The sequence below is a fragment of the Macrobrachium nipponense genome, chromosome 2, assembly GCF_015104395.2.
Source record: "Macrobrachium nipponense isolate FS-2020 chromosome 2, ASM1510439v2, whole genome shotgun sequence".
NCBI classification, from domain to species: Eukaryota; Metazoa; Arthropoda; class Malacostraca; order Decapoda; family Palaemonidae; genus Macrobrachium; species Macrobrachium nipponense.
The window spans coordinates 22,488,001-22,515,500 of NC_087201.1; the positions used below are offsets into that span (position 1 = coordinate 22,488,001).

Sequence of the window (27,500 nt, forward strand, 5' to 3'; positions counted from 1 at the left end):
CTCCCTCCATCCTAGGGCCATTCCATCTGATCCCCCAGCAGCGATCCACATCATATATTGACTATTTCTGTTAGCTGGGACGTTTGGGAAGCGACCCACTGGCAATGTGCATAAACGGTTCTAAGGATTTATAAATTCTGACTGGTAGATTAATGTTTTCCTGAGCATTTACAAATTCCAAAATCTAATGTGATTGAGTCGAGAGGCCTTTTGTCACATAGACCATTCTGTGGCTCTGGTTCTGGTCTGAATGTTTTTTCTGACTAAAGTGGTGTTTCACTATTTGCAGTTCTGGTGCGGAACCGGTAGCAATGACTCAGGATGGCTCGGCGCTGGACGGAGGAGGAGCTCAGGCAGTCGTCATCTGCGAAGACAAAGCGACGAGCACAGACGACGAGCTTCTCGTGTCTCCTACTCGCGGTGACCTCCCAGTTTCCCGATCGCAACCCAAGACTGTTACCGGTACATTGCTCAAGCCGCGCAGATTTGGGGCCGATTTGGTCGGGCTCGAACGACCTCCGGATCGCCCCCACAGCGCGAGGGGTGGGCGATACCTTCGCCATCAGGAATCTCTTAGCAGCAACAGCGACGTCTCACGACCGCACCGTCAGTCCAAACTCCGTCGGCAACGCACAACAGAATCCTACGACGCCGATCACTCTAAGAGACCCAAACCTCGCGGGGAGCTTAGGCGGCAGTGGACTACCGATTCCTCCGATTCGGGTTACTCCAAGCGGTACTCTCGTGAGCTCCTCCGTCGCCAGGATACCGAAGAGTCCGCCGGGTCAACGAAAAGGTTGATACGGGAGCTGCAAAGGCAGCCCACAACGGAGTCCTCTTCGTCCCTGAGACTAACACGCCAGTCCTCCTTGCACAGCGGCTCCGATAACCAGAGCCTGTGTCTCCTGCGTCAGTCAACCGTGGAAACTTACGACGACAACTCAACGACGGATTTCTCACGACCTCAGTCTTGTAACAGCGGTCGGAACACCAGTATGGGAGGTACCATCGTGGACTTCCCATCAAACGCCTTTTCCCCTGACGCCGCCCATCCATCCTCTGTTACCACTGACCAGACCGTCCTGAAAGAGTACCCGAAGGATGCGGGTCCCCCTTACGAGTGCAAGACTGAAGACATGGTCTATGGTTACGACTACAACTTAACCATTCCAGCCACGATAAACGCGCCTCTGCTCTCCACGAATTCCTATTCACTAATAAACCTCAGTGCTGTCGAACTGGAAGCGGCGGAGCTCCACGAGATGCACATGAAGCTTCGGGCTCTCGGTCCAGAGCCCAAGAAGAAGAAGAAGAAGCAGCAGCAGCAGCAGCAGCGGGCTCTGGGAGAGAAGGGCGAACCCCGCCAGAGCAAGGAAGACGACGCTCTGCAGAAAGCGCGGGAGAGAGTCAGGAAGAGGAAAGCTGACGACGAGCTGCCAAAGAAGGTTCGGTGGTCCATCATGGCCACTGGACTCATACTACTTCTCATGTCTGTCATATTAGTGGGTGCCACGCTCAAAATGGCGCCGCTTATAGACGAAATGGGTAAGTAGCATATTGCACACAAAGGAAATTCTATGTTATCCCTCACACAATAAAGTCATTCACTGTAAGAATTCAGTTCACGAAAGAAACTGAGTGGTAAGTGCTTACCGAAAGAAAACATAGCAAATTGTAAACACTAGTTAATGGTTGGTAGAACTGGGTTTATAAGAAACGTTATGTGATTAATCATTTAGGCCAGTAAAAGAGGACAGCCTGTTTCACTTTAGGTTTTAAAAGTTTTCACGCAAGAACCATATGAGAAAATCCCTTACCAATGCAAAATTACAGTATAGATCTAGAAAGCGGATAATCCCCGCCAGGAGTGGTTTCAACACCCCAGGAAGTCTCTCCTATTCACTCGGTCCTTTTCCAGTGCGAAACATTTGACATATACATATATATAGATATATATATATATATAGTATATATATATATATCATATATATATATATTATATTCGGTTAAGTGTTGAAACTAACCAATTTGAATATATAACATAAAGAGAATGACAAATAGGAAGCGATGCGCGTTTCACATTTCCAAGTATAATCTCCTCATCATGGCTAAAAATGACGTAATAAATGGAATTCAGTACAAAAGAATGACTCGGGTAGAAGTAACTTAATTAGGTAAGGGATTCAAGTTAAACTATACTCGGTTTTTTTTCCATCTGTCCAGCCGCCTGTGGTGTTTATGTATGGTAACACTGTGTTCGGGGCTTTAGATAGTCACATTCAGCTTACATTCAACAATAATAACAATATCCTATTTCGAATATTAACGGTGTAATTCGCATACAGTAAATTATAAAAACGCTTTTCATTTGCAAATGTTCACCCAAATATCCTTTTATTTACCTAAAATTTACACACCGTAACTATTTAAAGCCCGGGAAGCAGTGTTACCATGTGAAAACACCACAGGCCGATGGACAGATGAAAAAAAAACAGAGTATAGGGACAACTAATCTAAACCAACTTTACATCTCAAAATACGTGACCCTTGAAAGCAAACTCAAGACCTGAGAGGAATTCTATTCGAAAGGTGAACAAAGAGGCAAAAATAGTTAACTGTTAAATGCTGGAATTAGCTGTTCTATAGTTAGTGGTTCCATTATGAGGAAGCAGCTCTTCTCGGTGACTCGTGCTATAATTTGAATATTTTTCAAAAACTGTTTGGGAATCAAACTACACTTTAGAATCCTCGTAGTGGAATCAAGATAAGTCACGCGATTACATTTTGGCCAATTATGTTCATATACCATCGAGTTACGCATAAAACTACGAGCAGTGTCTTTTAAACTTAAAAAGGATGTCAATTGTTCTTGGATTCCTTACCAAATATGGTTTTCAATGATCTGAGTTAAGGTAGTTAAAAACAAAAAACTTGATATCTGCTGTGTAAGGTAAAGATATATAAATATTAAGTTTGGCACAGTATATATGAGTATTGCAGGTTAAAACTCTATTCATAAAATTAATGAAGTATTTGTGAAATAGAATTTTTTTTATAGCATTTTCATGAAATTAAGCTAACATGTTTCACCTCATCATGAAAAGTGATACAGTCGGAAGACAGAGAAAGGTTTTATGCGATAAAGTAAAACTTACATGAATTTTAAAATTAAAAATAAGTCATAAGAATTCAAGCCAGGACTTGTGAGAGTTCCTTTGGAATATACAGAAGTGGAGGAGGGCTGGTCAGATCGGGCAATTTAAACATGTAAAAAGGCCAGGAATAGCTGTTTTCGTTTTCAAAATTTAGAATTCTTAAAAGGTTGGAGTGTATTGGCGAAATCGATCAGCAGGAACCCTGATTTGAGTATTATCTACTATAGTTCGTCGTAATGAGAGCGTAACTTTAAGTGGACACTGATATAAGGAAACGTTAAAATATTTGTTAAAACTAGACCCAAAGCAGAGCCCATGGCGTCCCCCGTCTGTTGGAAATGGTTTCCATCAAATAAAAACGTGTGTGTCCAGCACAGCCAAGTTTCAAAAATTTTAAAACCCTCTGTATCCAAATAAACCAGGTTCACTAAAAATGTCACCCAACATAATTTGTATCATTGCCTACAACGGTACTTTATTAAATAAGGATTTTGGAGTCACAAACCATAAAACATCTGGTTTAATCACTGATAAGTCACGTCGTCTGTTTACCTTTGTTTATTTCTTGATAAAATTCTTCTTCGTCTCTCTCTCTTTCCTGTGTCATTCATTCTTCGTTTTCCTGTGTCATTCTTTCTTCGCTTTCCTGAGTCATTCTTTCTTCGCTTTCCTGTGTCATTCTTTCTTCACTTTCCTGTGTCATTCCTTCTTCGCTTTCCTGTGTCATTCTTTCTTCGCTTTCCTGTGTCATTCTTTCTTCGCTTTCCTGTGTCATTCTCTCTTCACTTTCCTGTGTCATTCCTTCTTCGTTTTCCTGTGTCATTCTTTCTTCGCTTTCCTGTGTCATTCTTTCTTCACTTTCCTGTGTCATTCCTTCTTCGTTTTCCTGTGTCATTCTTTCTTCGCTTTCCTGTGTCATTCTTTCTTCACTTTCCTGTGTCATTCCTTCTTCGTTTTCCTGTGTCATTCTTTCTTCGCTTTCCTGAGTCATTCTTTCTTCGCTTTCCTGTGTCATTCTTTCTTCACTTTCCTGTGTCATTCCTTCTTCACCTTCTTGTGTCATTCTTTCTTCGCTTTCCTGTGTCATTCTTTCTTCACTTTCCTGTGTCATTCCTTCTTCGCTTTCCTGTGTCATTCTTTCTTCGCTTTCCTGTGTCATTCTCTCTTCACTTTCCTGTGTCATTCTTTCTTCGCTTTCCTGTGTCATTCTTTCTTCGCTTTCCTGTCATTCTCTCTTCACTTTCCCGTGTCATTCTTTCTTCGCTTTCCTGTGTCATTCATTCTTCGCTTTCCTGAGTCATTCTTTCTTCGCTTTCCTGAGTCATTCATTCTTCGCTTTCCTGAGTCATTCTTTCTTCGCTTTCCTGTGTCATTCATTCTTCGCTTTCCTGAGTCATTCTTTCTTTACTTTCCTGAGTCATTCATTCTTCGCTTTCCTGAGTCATTCTTTCTTCGCTTTCCTGAGTCATTCATTCTTCGCTTTCCTGAGTCATTCTTTCTTCGCTTTCCTGTGTCATTCTTTCTTCGCTTTCCTGTGTCATTCTTTCTTCGCTTTCCTGTGTCATTCATTCTTCATTTTCCTGTGTCATTCTTTCTTCGCTTCCTGCGTCATTCTTTCTTCACTTTCCTGTGTCCTTCTTTCTTCACTTTCCTGTGTCATTCCTTCTTCACCTTCTTGTGTCATTCTTTCTTTACTTTCCTGTGTCATTCATTCTTCGCTTTCCTGGGTCATTCTTGTCATTCTTTCTTCGTTTTCCTGTGTTATTCTTTCTTCGCTTTCTTGTGTCATTCATTCTTCACTTTCCTGAGTCATTCTTTCCTCGCTTTCCTTTGTCATTCTTTCTTCGCTTTCCTGTGTCATTCATTCTCCGTATTTATAGGAGTTAGATTATTTTAAAACATAGTAAGTTTCTATTTTCGACTTTTATATTTTACCTAATCAAAGTTCTTTATACCTTATTCGTTCTTCTGTATAGACTATGATTTCTGCTATGACTTTTTTTTTTTAGCCTTGGGATAATGTAAAAAATTCCGCATCACCTCGATTTCGTCACCTTCTGGTGCTATATATATATATATATATATATATATATATATATATATATATATATATATATATTAAATATGTAATACATATATATAATAATAAAATAAATGACATTATTCACCAGTTCTGTAAAAATACAATGACCTTACAATTGAAAGTGTACCCAAAAGTTACTTGAATGCAGAAAGTTTTATCTATAAATATATGTATACACACGTACATACACACACACACACCTTATATAATATATATATATATATATATATATATATATATATATATATATATATATATATATATATATATATATATATATATATAGCTTGATGATAAATAACAGTGCCAAGACCAGGAAGAACATTCTTTATTAACGAGCTTTCGAGGTTTAAAAACCTCATCTTCAGGCTGAAAAAATGACAAGGATGAGAAATCACTAAAAAAATTACATTAAAATGAATTGTCTTATTAAAAGCTTCAAGTAAGAACTACTTAAAATAAAACGAACATCACATACAAACTAAATATTAAAAATTACGAAAAACTAAAACAAAAGGCAAAACATACAAAAAAACAGAAATAAAAATAAAAAATAATAATATGAAAGGTAAACAAACTACACTCAAAAATAAAATGGCTAACGACCACTTTGTTTAACTACTGTTTTTGTATGTTTTGCCTTTTGTCTTAGTTTTTTCGTAATTTTTTTAATATTTAGTTTGTATGTGATGTTCGTTTTATTTTATATTCTTACTGAAGCTTTTAATAAGACAATTCATTTTAATGTAATTTTTTAGTGATTTCTCATCCTTGTCATTTTTCAGCCTGAAAGATGAGGTTTTAAACCTCGAAAGCTCGTTTAATAAAAAATGTTCTTCCTGGTCTTGGTCACTGTTATTTATCATCAAGCTAAGATTTCCAAGTAGCCGCCCAATTACTGAGACTATATAATTAAATAATTATTAATAATTAATTATTATATATATATATATAATATATATATAATACATATTATAATTGGATGTTATGTATTAGTGCATAAATATCAATGTTTGTATTGGTGTGACGCTCTCTCTCTCTCTCTCTCTCTCTCTCTCTCTCTCTCTCTCTCTCTCTCTCTCCAGCCATCGTCAAAGAGGTATATTTCTGACATGCTATTTTTACTTGATGTCGTTTAATACAATAAACCCAGAATTATGATCTTTCCTGTTCGTTACACCACGAAATCCCTGATTTAATTCCAGTCATTTATAGAAGTATTCTATCAGCATTTATGGTCGGTTTACTGCAGAGTTGGGTCTGTGCAATTGATGACCCATCGTTCAGGTAGAAACGGCCGTATTTACGATACTGACCTAGTAAATGTTCTGCATACAGGTCAGGTACGTGCGTGCGTGTGATTGTTTGTGTACGTGTATTTTCCATGAAGAATAAGTGTATCTATTTATACACTTATGGAGTACTGGCATAATGTAGTTCAGTATTTCCACGTTCAAACTTTTGAACCAAGTAGAAAGGAAGAATGCTATTCCAGAATACTACCCTCACGATAAGTAAGCCAGTCAGGGCAAGAATTACTCTATAGATGTTCAGTTTACATGTGTTTAACTCTTACTTGAGTTCTAATAAATCTTGCGTTATAGACACGTCTTTTAAGACAATGAATATCTTGAAAACCCAACGACGGCAATGATCAGTTGAATGAAAAGTAGATGAAATCGATGGATTCTGCAGAACACAACTGAAGTTGTGGATTTAAACGGACACGGAATTTCCTTCGTAGTGAAAATTCAAATTTTACATTTAACCCATAATATGCCAACCTTCGCCACTGCACGGAAGTGATTTTCAAATTCTGAACGAACCCTCCTGACACACGATATTCGTTGTTACAATATACTTCTCGTATAAGTATGCATTGTTTGTACACTTAAGCATGACTTTTAAAAATTTCTGTGTTTGGATGAGAATGGAAAAGTTGCTTAGGTAAATATTTTCTTTTTATTTTGGTACAACAAAGAATAACATTAATTAAGTTAATTGTCCTGTTGCCATAGTCTTTAACCAAGGAAGGCCAAGATCAATGCAAATAATACAGTACACTCTATTTACTGGTCGAATTGAGAACTTGAGAAATGACTGCTTTTTCAAGAGAAAATAAAACTCATTAAATTATCATCATTATAAGCTTTGTGTTGATATCCACCTAAAGGAAGATGATTGATCAGTAAACACAGGTAAGATATAACTAAATTGTCTGTTCGATACTAAATCACATTTTCTCGGTCAACGTGTAGCCTATGTCAAGACAAAGAAAAATCGAAGGAAGTCTGAATTGCATCCGTTTTCGTCGTTTTATACATTCGTTTGGTCGTTTCTATCTTGACCTCTTGAGGCAGTACTTAGTAGACTTGGTTCTCACGAATTTGCCTCTAAAGCTTATGACTGAAGGCGCCAAAAATATGTATCCGACCACGAAACTTGCCAATCATTGAAAATTCCTCTCTCTGATAATGAGTGAAATATTTTTCGTAAAGATAAATGAATCAGATTTCCCTAATAGTTAATCCCCGAAGGAAATAGTACCATTTATTTCTCGGTAAATTATAACGATAGTTTCGTCAAAGAAAACTCACCAAGTTTGACACGCAATAGTCTCGATGTATTTCAGTAGTGCGTATGAATGCAGAATGAATGGGAACTGTTGAATCTACTTATACTTATTATCAATATTACATGGCACACAATGATGACTTGTCAAAGGTTTATGGTCAAACTTGAGACATACCCTGTTTAGTGTAAAGTACGTAGCGTGTTTGGTGGAATCTTAACTGAACGCCCTTGTCAATGTTGCTTTAGTATCCTTACCAGTATTAGAACTACTATACTAACAATAGAAATAGTTACTGATTTCTTTTTATCAAAACATTATCAAGAATCAGTTTATAATATCTTTGCCAGTACAATTGCACGCTAACTTTTATAATAAAACTTCTCCAGGACCACATAATAGATAAAAGAAAGCTTTTAACGAACATGGGGTCAAAAGTGCGCGAAACTAAAAAAAAAAAAAAAAAAATCCAACTCCACTACGTTTCATATCGTGAACTTCAATGAAACGTCATTGGAGATGAGCGCAGGGATCTGTGACATATTAACTGTAATGGATGGAATGAAATCGAAAAGGATAAATTTCGAAGTGTGATATTACCTCTGCATGAAGTGTAAATATCAATTCGATTTGGTAAATTGGTTCATTAAAGGAATGATGTCTGCAATAAAACATCAGGTCCATCAACGTGAACGAAAAATGGCGTTGATGAAAGTGATTGGGAGCAAAGTAGTTACCCAAAAAATAAAAAATAAAAAAAAAGAGGAGTGATGAGAGAAAATAAAAGCAAAAGGTTTGATAGAGAGAGAGAGAGAGAGAGAGAGAGAGAGAGAGAGAGAGAGAGAGAGAGAGAGAATGGGGGGGGGGGGAAGAACTGATCTATACCACTAGACAAGAACCACGTTCAGGTCAGAAGGCAATATTGGAAAATAGAGCGACATCTCCCCCACGAGAAATAACCTGGAGATATTTGAACGGGAAAAGACGCCCAGTTTTTCAATTTAGCCTCACTTTTATGCCTCATTTATTTTTACCGGAATCGTCTCTTATTCTTGAGAAATATCTAATAGATAACAAAACTGGAAGCGTTTTTTTTTCATTATTTTATGGGATTTTTTATGTTTAACGTGAGAAAGAATAAGTCCCATTTTTTATATGGCGAAGTTTGGGGACAAATGAGTGAGCTGTGCGTGGTACATTTTGTGCCAAAATCTTTTATGCTATTTTCGACATTTTGAGTAAATAATTGCGTAAGGTTCAGGTGCGTACTTCCTGTCAAAAGCAGATGTATATATATAGAGATATCTATATATATATATATATATATATATATATTATATATATATATATATATATATATTATATATATATATTGAAAACAACAGAGATACCTTGTTTTTTTGTTTTTATTTTTTAGTCACTCGTCTTCTTTCCTCTACTGGAAATGGTACTTGAGTTTCGTTGGCGTTCATCTAATGGCTTTATATATTGTAATTGAGTGTTTTAAATGGGTAATTATTTGTAATTGTAATTTATTATTGTAATTTTTAGCTTAAACATGGAGCTGGTTCCTAAAACGTTGCATTGAATAAACTACGCCAATACGCTATATATATACGTATATATATAGATATATATATATATATATATATATATATATATATATATATATATATATATATGTATGTATATGTATATATATATATATATATATATATATATATATATATACATATATGTTTGTATATATATATACTATATATATATATATATATATATATATATATATATATATATATATATATATATATATATATATATATATATATATATATATATATATATATGTATGTATATATATATATATATATATATATATATATATACACATACATACATATATATATATATATATATATATATATATATATATATATATATATATATATAGTTATATCTAATATATATATATATATATATATATATATATATATATAGTTATATATATACACACACACATATATATATATATATATATATATATATATATATATATATATATATATATATATATATATCAAGCGAAAGGGATGCCTCAGACGGGATACATAGCGGGAAGGTTTTAAATGCAGACGTCTGTTTCATATTGGCCTAGTTTATTCAATGTTACGTTTCAGGAACCAGCCACCAGCCACCACGTTGCCAGTAGAGGAAGGAAGAAGAGTAACTAAAAAACAAAAACAAAAAACGAAGGCTTCTCTGTTGTTTACGCCTGTTGTGTTGTTCAGTTACGGAACAATCGTTTTATTACGAAAACTCTCCCCTCTATGGCAATCAATTCGGACCTTAAGAAGTCTCCTTGAGGCTACGATATATTTTCCTAGATCACATTTAGGACAAGTATATAAATAGACAATGTTAGGTGCCATAAGAGGGTTTAACTTGTTCTCTATATTTAAAAATAGATTCAATTGCCACGGGTTTATAGGGTTCAGCTGACATTTTATGATCCTTACAAACCCAGGTGACTGAAGGGGAATTTTTTAGTTGATAACAATTTCGTCCTCTCGTGGGTTCGAACCAGCGCCCAGCGGACGGAGGAGAAATCAGGACTTCAGTGAGTAATCGACTGGGCCAACAAGCTCGATGTAATATATGAATCACGGTGATGTGATAAGCAAAAATTCGTATATATATATATATATATATATACTATATATATATATATATATATATATATATATATATGATAATATTCTATATCTATATATAGGAGCAAATGCCACAAGGGCGGAAAGCGAAAGAATGGAGATGGAGTACTGCTGCAAAGCCTTTTATTAAACAGGCTAGTATTAATATGAAAGTAAGTTTACAAAAAAGAAAAGTTCGTATAAATGACAGATAAGGATTATAAAGGAAAATATGTACCTATATATATATATATATATATATATTATATATATATATATATATATATATATATATATATATATATATGTGTGTGTGTGTGTGTGTGTGTGTGTGTGTGCGCGCGTGTGCGTATATATGTATATACTAAATATTATTAGTTCTTGCCGCAACAACAACAAACAAAAATCCTTAACTGTTATATATTTTATTTGCAAGTAGTAGAGTATCGTACTGGTTTGGCAATAAAAGAGACAGAGGATAATATGTTACTTTCATAAAAAGAATAATGGAAAATGCTGGTTTTACATGAAAGTATTTCTGTCGTATCACAGTGTAATATATTTTTTTTTTCCGTGTGTCTTTCAGTCATTCAGTATTTAAACAGAAATTATGAAATGCAGGAAATACCGAATCTATTATTATTATCATTAAGAATATTATTACTGTTATTATTAATAATATAATTTTTCTCAAAATTAGTTACTATTTATGTCATAGATTTTTTCATTTTTATATTTCTCGTTTGTTATTTTATTATCTATATCTTCAGTATTTTTTTTTGGTGTCATTTTTTTCATCGGTGCCCCCCTAAGCCCCGTGCCCAGGTTCCTCCCAATCTCAGTGCCCAGGTGCCCACCAATCCCCTTGCCCAGGTGCACTCCACCGAGGCCCGGTGGCCTCGCCCCAACTCCCGTGCCCTGGTGCCCCAACCCTGTGCCCAGGTACCCCGTAACCCCAGGTGCCCAGGTGCCCCCAACCCCGTACCCAGGTGGCCCCTAACCACCGTGCCCAGGTGTCCCCCAACTCCCGTGCCCAGGTGCCCCCTAACCCCCGTTCCCAGGTGCCCCTATCCTCATACCCTAGTGGCCCCCAACTCCCGTGTCCAGGTGGACCCCACCCCTAGATCCACTAGCGCTGTCTGTCGATAACTCATTTAACTCATTCAAGATAAGAACGTCGTAACTGAAAACTGGGGATGAGTAGCTGAATAAAGCAATTAGTAAAATTCTAACCACAACATTTTCATGAAAAGGCCGACGGGGAGGCAACTCAGTGAATCGATCTACCTCAGTCAGTTTTTACGTCTCTAAACAAAGATCATTAAACAAGGGGAAGATTTCCCCCTCACGCACAAGTTGTAAACGTTATATTAATCATTTTTAACATAGATTATAACTTGTTATAATCTACAGATTATAACGTGCTAAAATCTACGGGCAAAGAGAGCCTTGTTTCACCAACGAAAATGGAAATAAATACGCTATATTTTATTAGGAATAATTTTTCTATTCCGTTTAACATTCACATTATTTATTTTCTACATTTTCTTTCTAACAAATCAATCATAAATATTCTATCCTGAAATTCCTGTATCTTTAACTCAACGCAAAACACCTTTTTCAGAACATTTTAGGCTCTGTCATAGACCTTTCCCACCCCCAACAAGAGCAACAACAAAGTAGTTTGTAAGGTTGACTCCCCGAGTTAACCTTACAAGTTTTCTGTACAGCGTCAGCCACACCCCGGTGGTTACCTGTGTTGTTGGTACCTTCAGCGTTGCCAGACGCCCAATCAAGTCTAACGTTACCCTTCGATAAAATAAAAACTACTGAGGCTAGAGGGCTGCAATTTGGTATCTTTGATGATTGGAGGGTGGAGGATCAACATACCAATTTGCAGCCCTCTAGCCTCAGTTGATTTTAAGATCTGGGGGCGGACAGAAAAAGGCCGGACGGGTCGACAAATGGCCACCGGCAGGCAGAAAGAAACGTCGTGCAAACTTGTGTCTTCGAATTAAAAATAAACCAAGTATGCGTGTAGTACTCTGGGCACGGCGCTGTGTGTTTGTTTGTTTGTGTGAGTGTAAGTCTTTGATGTACTTTCGTACCTAGCCGGCTTGGCAGAGTTTAGTATTTCACGTAGGATTGCATTAGTAAATATACCCACTAGTCTTTTAATAACAGTATGCCACAATGATCATCTTTTACACAAAATTTTAATGGCAAAATGACTTCGCGATGAAGGCTACTTTACGAAATCTATAAGAAGAATTCGCTATGACTATTGAAACAAAGTCATTTGTATGATTTTTGAACTCCATCAAAACCTCCCATCATTAAGCGCCTCAGTGGCGTGGTTAGTATGGTGCTGGGGTCCCACCTCGGTGGTCGCGGGTTTGATTCTCGGCCATTCCATTGAGGAGTGAGAGATGCGTATTTCTGGTGATAGAAATTCACTCTCGACGTGGTTCGGAAGTCACGTCAAGCTGTTGGTCCCGTTGCTGAATAACCACTGGTTCCATGCAACGTAAAAACACCATACAAACAAAAACCTCCCATTATTAAGAAAAAAAATTCTAGGTTAAATAAGCATGATTAGTAGTAATGGTGGGTTTCTTCGTATGGACTTGGATCATGTGGGAACATAATCGCTTATTAAACAGTTATTTTTAGTTGTCTGTAAAAGAAAACTATTGCGTCGGCTTTCTCTGTCCGTCCGCCCTCAGATCTCAAAAACTATGAAGACTAGAGGGCTGCATATTAGTATTTTGATCATCGACCCTCCAAACATCAAACATACCAAACTGCAACCCTCTAGCCTCAGTAGTTTTGATTTTATTTAAGGTCAAAGTTAGCCATGGATTGTGCTTCTGGCAGCGCTTTCCGGAGCCATGGGACTCACCCTCACTCTACCGCATCTGGTGAGCAACTGGAGAGCTGCCGGTCATAGTTGATGGTTTATACGGCAATTTCATTGTACAGAAAACTCGATTGACATTTTTTAATTGTTCTTTAACTTGAAGACTTGTATTGCTGCAAAGGAACCATGAGTGAACGAAATTAAAGTAACTCAGGACTTTTCACTCATCCGTTGATAGAGAGTCAGAAGGCCGAGTGAATAATCATAACTAGAATTTGTTCGTGATTTGTATTTTGACTGAATTCAGTGCAATTCTTCAGATTTAGGATAAACTTTGCCGTCTTCATCACTATATTTCAAGAAAAATACGACGCCACTGTAAGTGAAGCTCGAGTTATCTCAATTCAACTGTATCCATTCTGTTCAAAACCGCTTGATTAGTAACCTTTAGAATACATTACAAAGCCATGACTCGAAAAGAACAACAAAATCATCAGTAATCTATACGATAAACGAACTAAAGCACAAAAATAAGTTTTCATGCCAGATTGCTTTTCTTCAGTCTTCACTGGACTTCTGGAGCCAGATCCCTTTTGGACTTGAGGTCAGTGTAGGACTACACCAAGAAATTTTGGAGCTTCAAGAAGCAACAAAATATCACTCTAGTTTCCTCAAGTTTTAATGTATGAAAAAAAAAAGGCGCTTTTAAGGCTAATGCTTTTTTTTTTTTTTTTTTTTTTTTTTGGAGAGATCCACGGTAAAGGCAATTTAGTTTTTTCTTGTGTGTGTAGTTGAAGCATGAAGGAAAAAGCAAAGAAATAAAAAATAAAGATCCGGATCGAGCCAGGAAGACGTGATAGAATCAATCTTCAAGAAAGACCACAGGGAAGAAGTAACATAGGGTAAAGCAGAGATTTCGAAAACAAGGCCACTAAAAATCCTAGATCTATCTTTCGGTGATGTCGGTTATGGATAACTTTAACCTTAAATGAAATTAAAACGACTGAGGCTAGAGGGCTGCAATTTGCTATGTCTGATAATTGGAGGGTGGATGATTAACATACCAATTTACAGCCCTCTACCCCCAGCAGTTTTTAAGATCTGAGGGCGGACAGAAAAAGGGCGAACGAACAGACGAAGCCATCTCAATAGTTTTCTTTGACAGAAACATAAACAGTGAAGATTTCTTTGGCCACTGAAGGAATATAGGAATGAAAAATGTCGCTAAAACCTGACGAGGAAAATGAAGTGTTTGATCAGAACTTCCAACGCAAGAATCGCTGGAATGACCGCCGGCAGTCACATTCATACAGCCGCGGAATTAACTTCGCCTTAATTACAAGCTTGTTGACTTCGTTAATTAGGACAGCGTAAATTCGAATAAGTTATCAGCCACGTGCTAGACTAGCGGTATCATTAAGCGATCTGGCTCTTAATTAAAGAAGATTTTCTATATATATGCGACAATTTGCATTTGGGTGTTTCTGAATGCAAAGAGTTTCGGGGGGCGAATGCCCTGTAATGCATCCGTGGAGGGAATAATATAAGCCTTTGGAACTTATGGTAGATTCACATCAACCGTGCATTTGATGTCTAGGCCATTCCCTTACGACGCTCCTGATTGGCTGTTCACAAGCCAATCACACGGCTGGAAACTCTCAGTCTCTCTCAAAGTATCCTTCAGGAGAGGTGGAACATACATCCTGCCTATGTGAACTCTCTCGAGAGACTGATAAATTCCAGCCCTGTGACTGGCCTAGACATCAGATGCACGGATGATGTGAATCTACTATAGTCATTCTAACATGATTACGTTGAAGGCATCCTATGATTTATCTCGTTGCGTCCCTACAATATACGGTTTATTTATTTTTTTTATTTTTTTTTTTTTCGAATGAATTTAGGCAGCTGAGTTCACGATATTGATGGCAGCAGGTGCACGTAGGGTACACGCGGATTTTCATTCTCTTACAAGTGTTTCATAACCACTTACTGAGTCACAAACCATCTCATTTTTTTATTACAAGCCCACACAGATCTTCGTCTGGTAATCTTTCTGCTATGTACGCCTTCTCGATCAAAGGTCCCTTTCTGCCACTTTCCTTTGGAATATTTCCCTTATCCGCATATGCCATATCCACCCTGGCCAGCCACTCAGTTACATCACCAATACCACATCACATTATTTCAATTATACTCCTTTAAACTCTGGCGTTGCTCCAATTCTCGACATATCAGTCACACTCTGGACTGTAACAGTCACTCCTGAACGCGTTCTCAAATATGCAGCAGTCATTTCCAATTCTGTGCTATTCAGCTCTGCTTCTCCTCTGTCTTTTATCTTCAGTTCTTCAAACCTGTACCTCGTCAATGCAACAGTGTAAGTCTTAAAAAAGCATTTCTCCCTTTTCTTCTTATTTGAAGCTCCATTTGCTCATTGATATTCTCTGTATTTATTTACTTGACAATAATTTCTCCATGAAGCACTTGCCCATTTTCACTTATTTGTCTTTATTATTTACCAGCCTTTTCTCCCTTAATTTTTTTAATTAATTTTTCTTATTATTGTATACTTCTGCAAGTTCATCTCTATTCATACTTTTATATACCTATAATAGGCCATCTCTTCATATAGCCTTGTTTTTGTTTCACTAAGCGTAGCATTCTTTTTTAAACTGAGACTAAATCCCTCTGTCACCTCCGCTTAAAGTCAGATAGACTTCCAGGCTCCAGCCGCTTAGCTTTTCGCCACAACGTCCATCTGCTTAATCTTCCATCTTGAAGTTCTCTCCAGAAACCTAACACAGTTGTTACCGCCTTGTTTTCTTTCCCGAGTATGATAGCGAATATTCTTCCTTTGAGACCATCGTTCTCCAGTAAGGTTATACGGACTGACAGTAACCCTACATGCTACTTTACAAATCTCATTTTCACACGCAAACACACAAGCTGCTTAGTTAACATTTTCATATACAAACTGAAGCTCCTTTCATTGAACATTTTCACACACACTCAATCTGCTTCCAAGTGCATTTGCACACACAGATTCAAGCGGCTTTCAGAGTAAATAGTCACACACAAACTCAGTAGTTTCTGGGACGGAAGGACAAGTAGCCTGAAATAAAGAGGAAACCCGAAACCGCGCAGATAAGGAGGGGAAAAAACACGGATGAGGGGAAAGAATATACGCATTACCTGCCTTTTCAAAATAAAAATAAACAATAGGATAAGAGAAAATACGCAACTAAAATAGGGGACAGACTTTCGAATCCATTAAGTGGAAGTAAATGAACAATCCCGGGTAATATGTTCGATCTCATTGCGCGATTATAAACCTTAAGATAAGTAATACCTCTCTCTCTCTCTCTCTCTCTCTCTCTCTCTCTCTCCTCTCTCTCTCTCTCTCTCTCTCTCTGACAGTGGGCCGTAGTAGATCCGTAAAAAGAAAGGATCGCGACTATAAAATGGTATTTACGATGACACCTGATCCCGGTCCACATACACCGAGGTCTCCGAGGTGTCCTTTAAAAGCAGCTGGTGGATGCTTGGCTTCGAATCTGGAGGATTTCTTTCAAAGATTTTGAGGTTTTTTTAAAACATACGCACCACTCGCAAAAATGATCGGGATTTACTCGGATCAAGGAAAATTTTGAAGTGGGATTATACACATAGCTTATCGTCAATTTCAATTGATCTTTCGTTATTGAAAACTTATTTGAATCTTAAACTCGTTCTGCGATGGATTTCAACTCTAGAATTATTCCGAAGCCGAAACCAGAGGCGCACATGAAGGACGGTTCACACCTGTTGACTATGCTGGGGTCGGAAGACTTATTCTTATATATAAATATATATATATAATATATATATATATAATATATATATATATATATATATATATATATATATATATGTTGTATAAGTATGTGTGTGTGTGTGGGTGTATGTAGAATCTACTAGTCCTTTTCCACCAGATGTAAATGCATTTCTCATAGCCAAAAATGAACCCTTAACTTCTCATTTTCTTCACACTTTTGGATACGTTTGTCACTGCTAAGTTTAGATCCAAATGAAGACATTCTGACCCACATGACAGGACTCGAACCCTCACCGGATATGTTAGAATTTCGTTAACGTTGGTTAATTGGCACTTCATTGTAGCCTGTTCTCTGAAAAAAAAAAAAAAAAAAAAAAAGCTGAATGCGGAATTGCCTGACGGGAATTTTTCATGTTAGACTATTGTTTCTGAACTATGTACCAAGTATCGCGAGTTCGCCAAAGCAACAAATCTAAAGGATAGGAACAATAACCCGGCCCACTCTAACAACCCCCCCCCCCCCCCCACATCCTCTGAAATGAGAATGAAATTTAGGCTTTCTGACGAAGGTGGGTGACGCGAAAGATGATGAACAAATAAGCCCCAACCGGTGGGTATGGAGCTGTGCCAAAACAGACCAGTTGGGGAGGAGTGCCTCTCGGGGATGAGTGATAGAGGACGTGTTGGGGGGGAAGGGAGGAATGCCATTCTCTCTCCAATGCCTGGGGAAGTGGAGAACGAACCATATGATCAGCTGGCGTCAGAGCAAGTGGGAACTGATCCAACTGATGTCAGTAAGACAGGATCGTCCTCGCAGCCAAAGCTCCTCTGTGCAGTACTTGGCAGAGGCCAGACTGAACCAGTGCCTCTCCTGTGGTCACGAGAAACGAAAATCTCAATAATGAACTGAATAAAATGTCTCAGAAATTCAAGGATTCAGTGAAAGAAGTTCGAAGGGAACAATGGTGTGTACGAGCGACTGAACGAGAGTTAAAAGGGCCTCTACTTGGTCGAAAACTATCGGTTTAGTAACAGAACAAGAACGAATCCCTATTTTTCTCATTAGTAAAGTTACTCAAGGTAACCTAAAGTGTAAACGGGAAAGCAAGTTTAATAATGATGATGAGGATATAATTATGCCGAGTGTTCTTACGTTTGTGGATACTTGACTGATCTATCAGAGAATTCATATCAATTTTTCATGAAATTCTTAATGCAGTGTAGATCTCGTAATTTAGAACAACTTATACAAGTTTTGGCTCTCTTACCACAGGTAAAACTCCTCTGAGTCTGTTCAAAAACAGTAGATAACAATGGATAACTCAGGGCGACTTTGGTCTTCGTATCACGAGGACTTGAGCAGTAAGTCCGGTTCCGCGTACAGGCCTCAGAAGTATTCTTCCTTAGACGGAAGGACGAGATACCTTAAGGAAAGAAACGGAACCTCCTCGCGCCCTTACGAAAGAGGAAGTTCATTGCCACCGTCTAGACACGGAATCCCTTTGCCAGTCCGTTCCAGCCCATTCTTGGGCGTTCCCAGAAAAGCCACCGAGTCGCTGCCGGGATCTCGAGCTTCCAGCAGATCGAGCACTCCATTCCTGGCTCCCCCCTCCGGGAATCGCCGCAGTCGCACGAGGAGTCTCTCCCCCCGGCCAATGATGGAATCGGACGCCATCGAAACCCCGGGGATTCAGCAGGAGGCGTTTACGCGCTCTTTCATCTACCCATCGTCCTTCCATCGCAACCTGCGTCTAGCGGGACTCTTCCTCGTCATGGCTCACGTGACTTACAAGACCCTCGGCACCTGGCTCCTTCTGCCTCTCTGGAATAAGTTATCCTACGAGTGGACTCCTAGATCCATCACTGTTAACTTCCCCATACCTCCCAAAGGCCAGTCCTAGACGAACTTCGGCCTCTGAGTAGTGTTAGAGAGAGTGTTAGTGACAGGGCGAGTTAGAAACGATGGCAGTGGAAATTCACTACAGGTGATTTCTGAAGTCTTGATTACGATGAATTCTTCGCACAGGTAAATTCTTATGTTCGAAGGTAAAAATGTTTCTGAGCTCTAGATTTTCAGATACAATGTTCACAAAGGAAGTTGGTGTTTGAACTAGAATCAGCAGTTAGTAAGTAAAATGCGCTTTTTTTTTACCGAATGACTTTTACTTAAGACAGAATAACTCTGCAAGTCGTTTTTAGTATGAGGTCAAAAGCCTTAAGTACTTCCCTAACCAGGCTGCAGACCATGGTTGCTTACTAACCACTAAGCACTTGATTTTCATATATATATATATATATATATATATAATATATATATATATATATATATATATATATATATATATATATATATTTGGTTAAAGCAAATAGTACTCAGCTGCGAAAAAAACCTCTTTTCAATGAATGTGTGATCTCCCTCAACAAATATATAGAAAAAGACATTGGAGCCATTTTTATTGAAGCCACGTCAACAAGGAATTTCTATCTCCATCTGGATTATACCTTCATCCTCTCTCCTTGCTTCTTTTGCTTAAAGAACACGCTGCCCAGATTAACAAACTGTAACCCCGCCCTCTCCTTTTCTGTTTGTATATAAAAGTCTGTTAAGTTCTATCATATTCAGTGTGAACTTGAAAATATACAATAAACTGCCAAAGTACTTTCTTGCAAGTCCGCAGTTTCACTCACCTTTCTACATTGATATATATATATATATGTATATATATATATATATATATATATATATATATATATATAATATATATATGATATATATAATTACTATATAATTATATATATGTGTGTGTGTGTGTGTGTTTAAGTGTATGCATATAGAATAATACACATGTACCTCCTCAGAAGGGATGTCAACAAGAGGTTTTAAACTTCCATTAAGTCCGGTGTCTTTTTTGGTGTTTCGGCTGCTAGTTCCAGTCCCTTCGCCACCAAGGCAGCAAAGCTGCGACCCAAAAGACTCGACTAACCATCAGTGACCCAATTCACTGCATAGGTCAATAGAAAAGCGACGAATTGTTCAGAAATCGGACCCAGCACAGTACGTCTACCATGTGGGATTAATCTCTGGTCTCTTCCTGGCGATGGACTGAAGAACTGAAAAAACTTACAAACTACTGCCTTGATCTACAGAGATTCTTTAAACATTTTAAAGTTTTTACCTGTCTTTATTTTACAAGTAGTGCTGACTTTAGCTTGGGAATAATACATGGACTTATTCTACGAAATATCAAACTTCTCCTTCACCATCGTTGGTCTGGGGACGTTAAGAAGCAGAAGGGGTACACTGTATGAAGAAAAGTCCAGAGATAATCATCATACCTTTCACTTGCGTTTATCTGCACAGAAATGTGCCAAGGTATAAAAATCACACGCATTCGTAATGTTTTCTGACGCGCATTAATACTGGTACCGAACTCACTTCTAACGCACCAGAGGCACTACGGCAGTCAGAGCTTCCTGTAATCTCGTCCCCTCTGGATATCCAAGACCTCTGCTCTGAGGGCAATCTTTCACACCCTCCAATCATCTCTAACATTTCTGTCTCCCCTCTTTTCCTCTCTCAAGGGTCCATTTCACGAGGATTTTGATCGCCAGCTTTTCTTCGCCTGCTCTGAGCTTTGTGTACGGCAGCTACAATGAATTTTTCACTTTGCCGCTGAGAATCTTTAAATGTGAAAGAGTAAATAAATCACCTCCCAATAGACCTCCCTCCGATATTACTAACTAGGGATAACATCCGCCCCTATCGAAAAAATCATTCTTGAAAGCTCTGTTACTTCTTTCCAATGAACACCATATTCTTTGGAAGCATGAATTTCGAGTCAGTGGCCCCTGTGGAACTTACTCCAGGTGAATATGGTTCATCTCCTGAATAATAATAATAATGTTCTAAAGGGTCCACAATAATACAAAGTGTAAAAAGTCCGTGTATAATTTGAAGACTTTACAGAAAGCTTTCGAACCCTTCCCTGGGTTCATCTTCAGACCAAAAATTTTTGGACTGAAGATGAACCCAGGGAAGGGTTCGAAAGCTTTCTGTAAAGTCTTCAAAATTATACACGGACTTTTTACACTTTGTATTATTGTGGACCCTTTAGAACATTATATATACTCTCGTGATAGAGAGTTTTTCCGTAATAATAATAATAATAATCAGGATAATTTAAGGTTAATTCCCAGACCGTTTTTACCTCGCCCGCTGGTTGAACGCAGACGGAAACAATTCTTTTTTATATATATCACGTCTCAACCTAAACAACCCGGAAAACAAACTAGTTTTCGTTTACTCCGCTCAGTAATGGATTGGTCAGGTTTAAGTAAGTGGGAAATTCTTTGAAAGAAATGTTGTTATAGGAAGAAGAAGTACCTGTACCTCCTTCTACACTGAAGAGTGTCGGAATTCAAATCTCGTGGGAGAATTTTCATTTTCTGTTCCCTCTAAGGATATTAGGTTTTCGGATAGAGAAAGTTTCGAAAAGCTGAGAGAAGGAGGGAGTCAGTCAGCATAAATATAATTGTCTCTTTGTGCGTTTAATTCTTCAGTGCCAAAAGTCGAGAAATCAACACTGAGGACACAAAAGTCGAGTTTCCCTGAATACAAGTTTTCATGTCCAAGGAATACGATATAGTTTCACCTGTATTGTTGATAAATCAGTTTATCTGTTTATTCGTTTATATATTTGCCTGTCAAATCAGAAATATGTGTGGAAGGATGTTTTGCGATAAATCAGATCATTAGCTACGACGAATCGTCGTTCTGGTTGCGGACAAAACTTCCTGAAGACACTTCTCTGGCTTCCAGTATTTTACCAAATTGATTTACATACACCGTAATTGGCCGTCTGATGAGTGGATTCTCTCTCTCTCTCTCTCTCTCTCTCTCTCTCTCTCTCTCTCTCTCTGCTTCACTTCTCTTGTAGAGTAATGTTGAATCCAAAAGAATTTATCAAATGAAATCTTCCGTGTTTCAAGCAAGAGGCCATTGCGATATCGCGATCCTAAAACGCGATATTTAATACTTCCACCTTTTTCATCTGAATAGGGACTGAGAGCGATCCCCTTGAGAAGCATAATCGCTAATGTCTGTGCCCTTTTCAAGTTTTCTCCTTATTGCTCATCATCCGACTATACCCTTGGCTCTCTTCCCACCAACCTGGCTAAATTCTTTAACTTTCTCTCGCTCCAATTTTCACCTCCAATTTCAGAAAACCCTCTCACGTGTCCGCCGACATTCCAGAAGTGGAACTCTCGGTCATTTACCTACACAAGTTTCCTTACAATATAATGATTCTCCTGAGAGAGATGATTTACTTTCCTTTTTTAGTTTTCTGTAGCAGAAAGCTATTGTGCCGCCTTTTTGTCTGTTTGTCCGTCCGCCCTCAGATCTAAAAAACTAGTGAGGCTAGAGGGCTGCAAATTGGTGTTTTGATCATCCACCCTCCAATCATCAAACATCCAAAATAGCAATCCTCTAACCTCGATAGTTTTTATTTTATTTAAGCGTATAATTAGCCATGGATCGGGCATATGGCAGCGCTTTCCTGAGCCATGGGACGCACACCAACTCTACCGCATCTGGTGAGCAACTGGAGAGCTGTCGGTCATTGTTGATGGTTTTATACAGCATTTTACGTTGCACCGAAAATTCGATCGCGCCGAAGTAATCTCGGCGCATTTGTTCCTTATTTAAGGAAGGTTGCGACACAGAAAGGGGCTGATGAATAAGAAACATTTGAACTTCGCAATCCGGCAGACAGATTGCGAGCGTCGAGCAGGTACTTCATAATGAAACATTCTTCTCCTTAAAGAGGAAATCTAAGCCTTCCTTCCTGTGCTACTGCCGAATCGTTTCACCTTCTTCGTAAGAGGCGGTTTGTCGTCGGGCAGAAAGGTGAGGTCATGAACACATTCGTTGCAGAGACGGGGCTGGATTTGGTCCTCTTTGGTAACCGTCCCTCAAGCAAAGCGGGATTAATTAGTATCGTCCAACATCTCAACAAGCACAGCTGACAGACACTCACGAATTATTCAGGATAGACAAACACGAGAATTTGTCTACAAACAAAACCAGTTCATCTTCAACTGGCTGCGACGTTTAGGCTTGACTCAAAAGACAACTTGTCCTAAGGTTATGTCTTCATCTGGGATTTTTGTTAATGCGTCATGAAGTCAGTTTACTGTAAATCATAGTTAGAGTTTTTTTTTTTCAGAATGTGTTACAAATACGGAATATGTATAACTGAATCGCAAAAGTTTGGAACGTGATAAATGCATAAATAAAGGTATAAGCCACGAAGGTAAGTGAAACACTGGAGTAGCTGCAAGATCTTGCGACTCAACGTCCTTTACTTAGCAGACCGAATGACAAACATGAGAAAGTGAGAGGACAAGGAAGGAAGGGTCGCATAAGTGACAGAAAGGGATCATAAGGAAATAAGTACCTAGAATCCAACACACCTGGAGAATTAGTAACCTTCTCAAACGAACATAAACATGGGTACAATTTAAGAGGTTTACAAAAAGATTAATTCCAACAGTTGAAATATTATCAACATATCTATACCACTCTAAAGGAATATAAATTATATTAGGTAAATAGCATTTTTTAAAGATTGAAAGTTTATATTCAATGGTGAATTTTATCAACAAATATTTGGCATGGTACTGGGCAACCTTTTATCACCACTCCTCTCAAACTCATACATGGAATTCTTTGAAAAATGCTATTTACCTAATATCATTTATATTCCTTTAAAGTGGTATAGATATGTTGATGATATTTTAGCTGTTTTGCCTGCTTGCATTGATGTAAATGATTTACTCTTTAAATCAAATAACCAGTTACCATCAATTAAGTTTACTCTAGAATTGGACAAAGACAATTGCCTCCCTTTCTTAGATGTTTTGATACATAGAGAACCATTTCAATGTAAATTCATTATTTATAGGAAACCACCCAACAACTTAACTTATGTCCATTTCTATTCAGGCCACCATCTTAATATCAAAATATCAATTTTTTCTTCAATGTTTTTATGAGCATTGCGCATTGTCAGTCCTCAATAACTGGATCATGAAATTGAGTTCATAAGAAAAATAGAAAAGATTTATGTTATCCTTCACATATATTACATATTTGTTATAATAAAGCCCACAAAAAGTTTTATAGTGTAAGTAGCACAGAAAAAGAAATATAAGAACATTCTCAGCTTGTCTTATTCTAAGGGTTTTTTAACCATAAAATCATTGTTAAAATCTTTTAAGGTCAACCTCATTTTTTCCTATAATGACGCACTAAAAGGAATGTTAATAAAAAAATGGCCGCATGGAAAGCAACAACATAATATATAAAATTCCATGTATGGCCTGCCCCTCCTTTAATGTTGGGCAATCTAGCAAGAGCTTAGAAGTAAGAATCAAACAGCATAAATATTCTGTCAAAACTGGGTAAACATCTAATGCAATATTCACTCATTTAAGTGAAAACGACCACCGGATAAATTGGATCGGTAGTTCAGTAATTGCAAGATCAAAAGATGTCTTATTACGAAATCTTTTATAATCTGCCATTATGCAACTTATTTCCTATTGTAATTTTAATATTGGTCGTGGCCTGTTGCATTTAGACCCTTGTAATTGTAACATATTTAAGAATGACCTCAAAGATACAAACACAAATTAGTTGCCTTATAGATATTTTCTTTGTATATGTATGTTTAATAAGTTTTGTGAATAAGTTTTTGTTTACCGAAGGTTTGAATGTGGTCAGTTGCCGCCCTGTATAATCCTTTAATTGGACTTAATCTTTTTGTGAACCTCTTAAATTGTAACCATGTTCATGTTCGTTTGGGAAGGTTACTAATTCTCCAGGTGTGTTGGATTCTAAGTGCTTACCTCCTTATGATCCCTATCTGTCACTTATACGACCATTCCTTGTCCTCTCAGTTTCTCATGTTTGTCAGTCAGTCTGCTAATACGGAACATATTGATGGATTTTTTTTTTTTTTTTTTTTTTTTTTTTTGTTTTTTTTTTTGCCTTCCCATGTAAATCCTTCTCATGATCCCAGACAGTTCATTCCGAGCTTTCCAGAGGACGATTTGTTTTCAGTATCAATTCGTTTAGTCAGTCTCAACATTGAATTTCATTCACATTTTAAGTAATAAATTTCAATCTCAAAAATAATAATTTCAATAGAAAAGTAAATACCAGTGGATCAGGAACCCGACGCCCTCGTCTGGGCCAGAGCCGAAGATGCCGAAGAGTAGGAATTCTCTCGTCTGTTATTTGCTGTTTCTTGGTTGTTCTTCGAATGAAGGAAAGTTCATTCCTCTTGAAAAATCATAAAACAAATCAACTTTTTAAGCATTAATTTGTTCGTGATTTGTTCCTGTTTCTTTTTGCACAGAATTATTTTTGCGTACTCAGGGAGGAAGCCTACAAACTACTTTGCTGTTGTTGTTTGCGGGGGTAGGAAAGGTCTAAAAGGGTCTGAAAAAGGAGTTTCGTGTTGAGTTAAAGATACAGGAACTTTGGATAGTATTTATGATTTATTAATTAGAATGAAAATGTAAAAAATGAATAATGTGCATATTAAAGAATCTTTTTTTAATTTTCGTTGGTGAAACAACGGGATATCTGTCCATAGATTTTAACATGTTTTGATTTATTTGATGTACTGAATTTAGAGGCTACATTTCTGTTCGATTATTTTGTGTTTCCACTTATAACTGAAGAATATATGAACTCATTCAATTTATGTCATTTTTATTTTATCTTTGTTGTTTGTACGAGTAGTACTAATTTTGAGTATTAATTAAGAAGACCACTTTACGTTAAGGTAGGAATACAGTGTTTGCAACTTATGCGTCAGTGGAAAATCTTTCACGCGTCCCGCGTAAACTGGAGGCCGGATCACGCCTTGTTATTTTTAACTCCAACCACTGGAAAATAATGTACCTTCGAATAATGTTATGAAGTGAATGTTCGTTTCCCCTTATACATCCTGGGACACTTCCTAACGAAATTAGGGACTTCGACAATTTGTCATCTCTTTCAAGTTTTAAGACAGTTTCCCGTTTCTCTCAATTCCAGTTAAGCAATTTCTTTAAGACTCTTTCCAGGGACATTTCCAACCGATTCTATTGACCTTAACAGATTGTGAGTCAGTGCCAGGATTAGTAAAATCATTCATACTTCTCTGTGTCGATTTCAACTTCATTCACGAGTAAATTCTTCCATCGTAATAATCTCGAAATTAAAATAATATTCTTTAGGCTTATATCCCCGACATCATACTCAGACGCATCTTGATGTAAACAATTTCTTTGAGTTTACATCCCAGGTTGTCAACTGGTGTCAGGATTAGCTCCACCAGGGGGAGTGAGAAAAGGGACTTGTAGATGACGTGTGCGTCCCTCAGAGGACAGGATGAAGCTACATTGCAGCTGCGAAAGAGATGTTTGGCACTTACAGGATTTATTTTTAGATATTTTGTATTGAAGAAGAATCACTTACCTATGAATTTTTTAAGGGAAAAATCTTTCTTGTTCGGTTCAGCTGGCAGGTGATGTTTGCTTTACATTTTATCGCACGGTTCCATAGAGTTTCTTTTGTTTTTATCTGTTGTTGTTGAGGGAGTTACAGCTGTCTAGAAAAGCTTAAAAGTAAGAATTGTTGATTCAGAAATACTTTTCCGGCGTACAAGTTTTCGTTCCTTAGGTCAAGAGGATTAAAACAAAAAGCAAAAATGCTGTCAAATATATTTTTTCTAGAAGTTTTATACGGTTATTTATAAAAACCCTCAGAAACAAAAGACAAAAACTATTGCTGAGAAGATCAATAGAGAACAAGAATGAGGGCACTGTTCCCCTCCCGAGGGTTACTCCTGTAAGAGCAAACAAACAAACAAAGCATTTCCGCCTTCCCCAATGTTATTTTTCTTCGAAGTTTCCTGCTTTCCTTTCTTTCACTTTTTCGCCCTTTTTACATCTCCTCTGAGAAATGAAGTGAACTCCAGTTTGACTGCGGATTCTTTCTCACGCTGCCTGAACTTTTTAACCTCTCCTTTGACGAATGAAGTGGCCTCTATTCTTGCTGTGAAACCCAACATCTGATGTAATCCTTACCAAGGTGAATTTCTAAAGAAATTAAAGGAACAGATTCTCCATCGCGTGAACAGAGAGATGATCTGTGTGTGATTTATATTCCTTATATTCACAGGGTGAGACTAAAAAAGGCTGGCAGAGCTGTCATAGTAAGAGAGTTTCAGTTCTATAGAAGGCAGGTGACGAGTCCTCCATACCATC

At 37.6% G+C, this 27,500-nt stretch overlaps 1 protein-coding gene across 4 annotated transcripts in view; it reads left to right on the forward strand.

The window, feature by feature from the left end:
- LOC135220480 (uncharacterized) overlaps window positions 1-27,500 on the forward strand; it is a 282,728-nt gene that overhangs the window by 205,600 nt on the left and 49,628 nt on the right. Inside the window, exons 1-2 of one of the 4 annotated variants that reach the window (XR_010315710.1) lie at window positions 17,913-18,257; window positions 18,451-19,203. Coding sequence is in view for 1 of the 4 variants with exons in the window: in XM_064257608.1 (XP_064113678.1) it covers window positions 312-1,545 (1,234 nt within the window). In the remaining 3 variants the exon portion in view is untranslated. Of the gene's footprint in view, window positions 1-289; window positions 1,546-17,885; window positions 19,204-27,500 lie in introns of those variants that run through there. The other 3 variants (XR_010315711.1, XM_064257608.1, XR_010315709.1) reach the window with 3 other exon arrangements.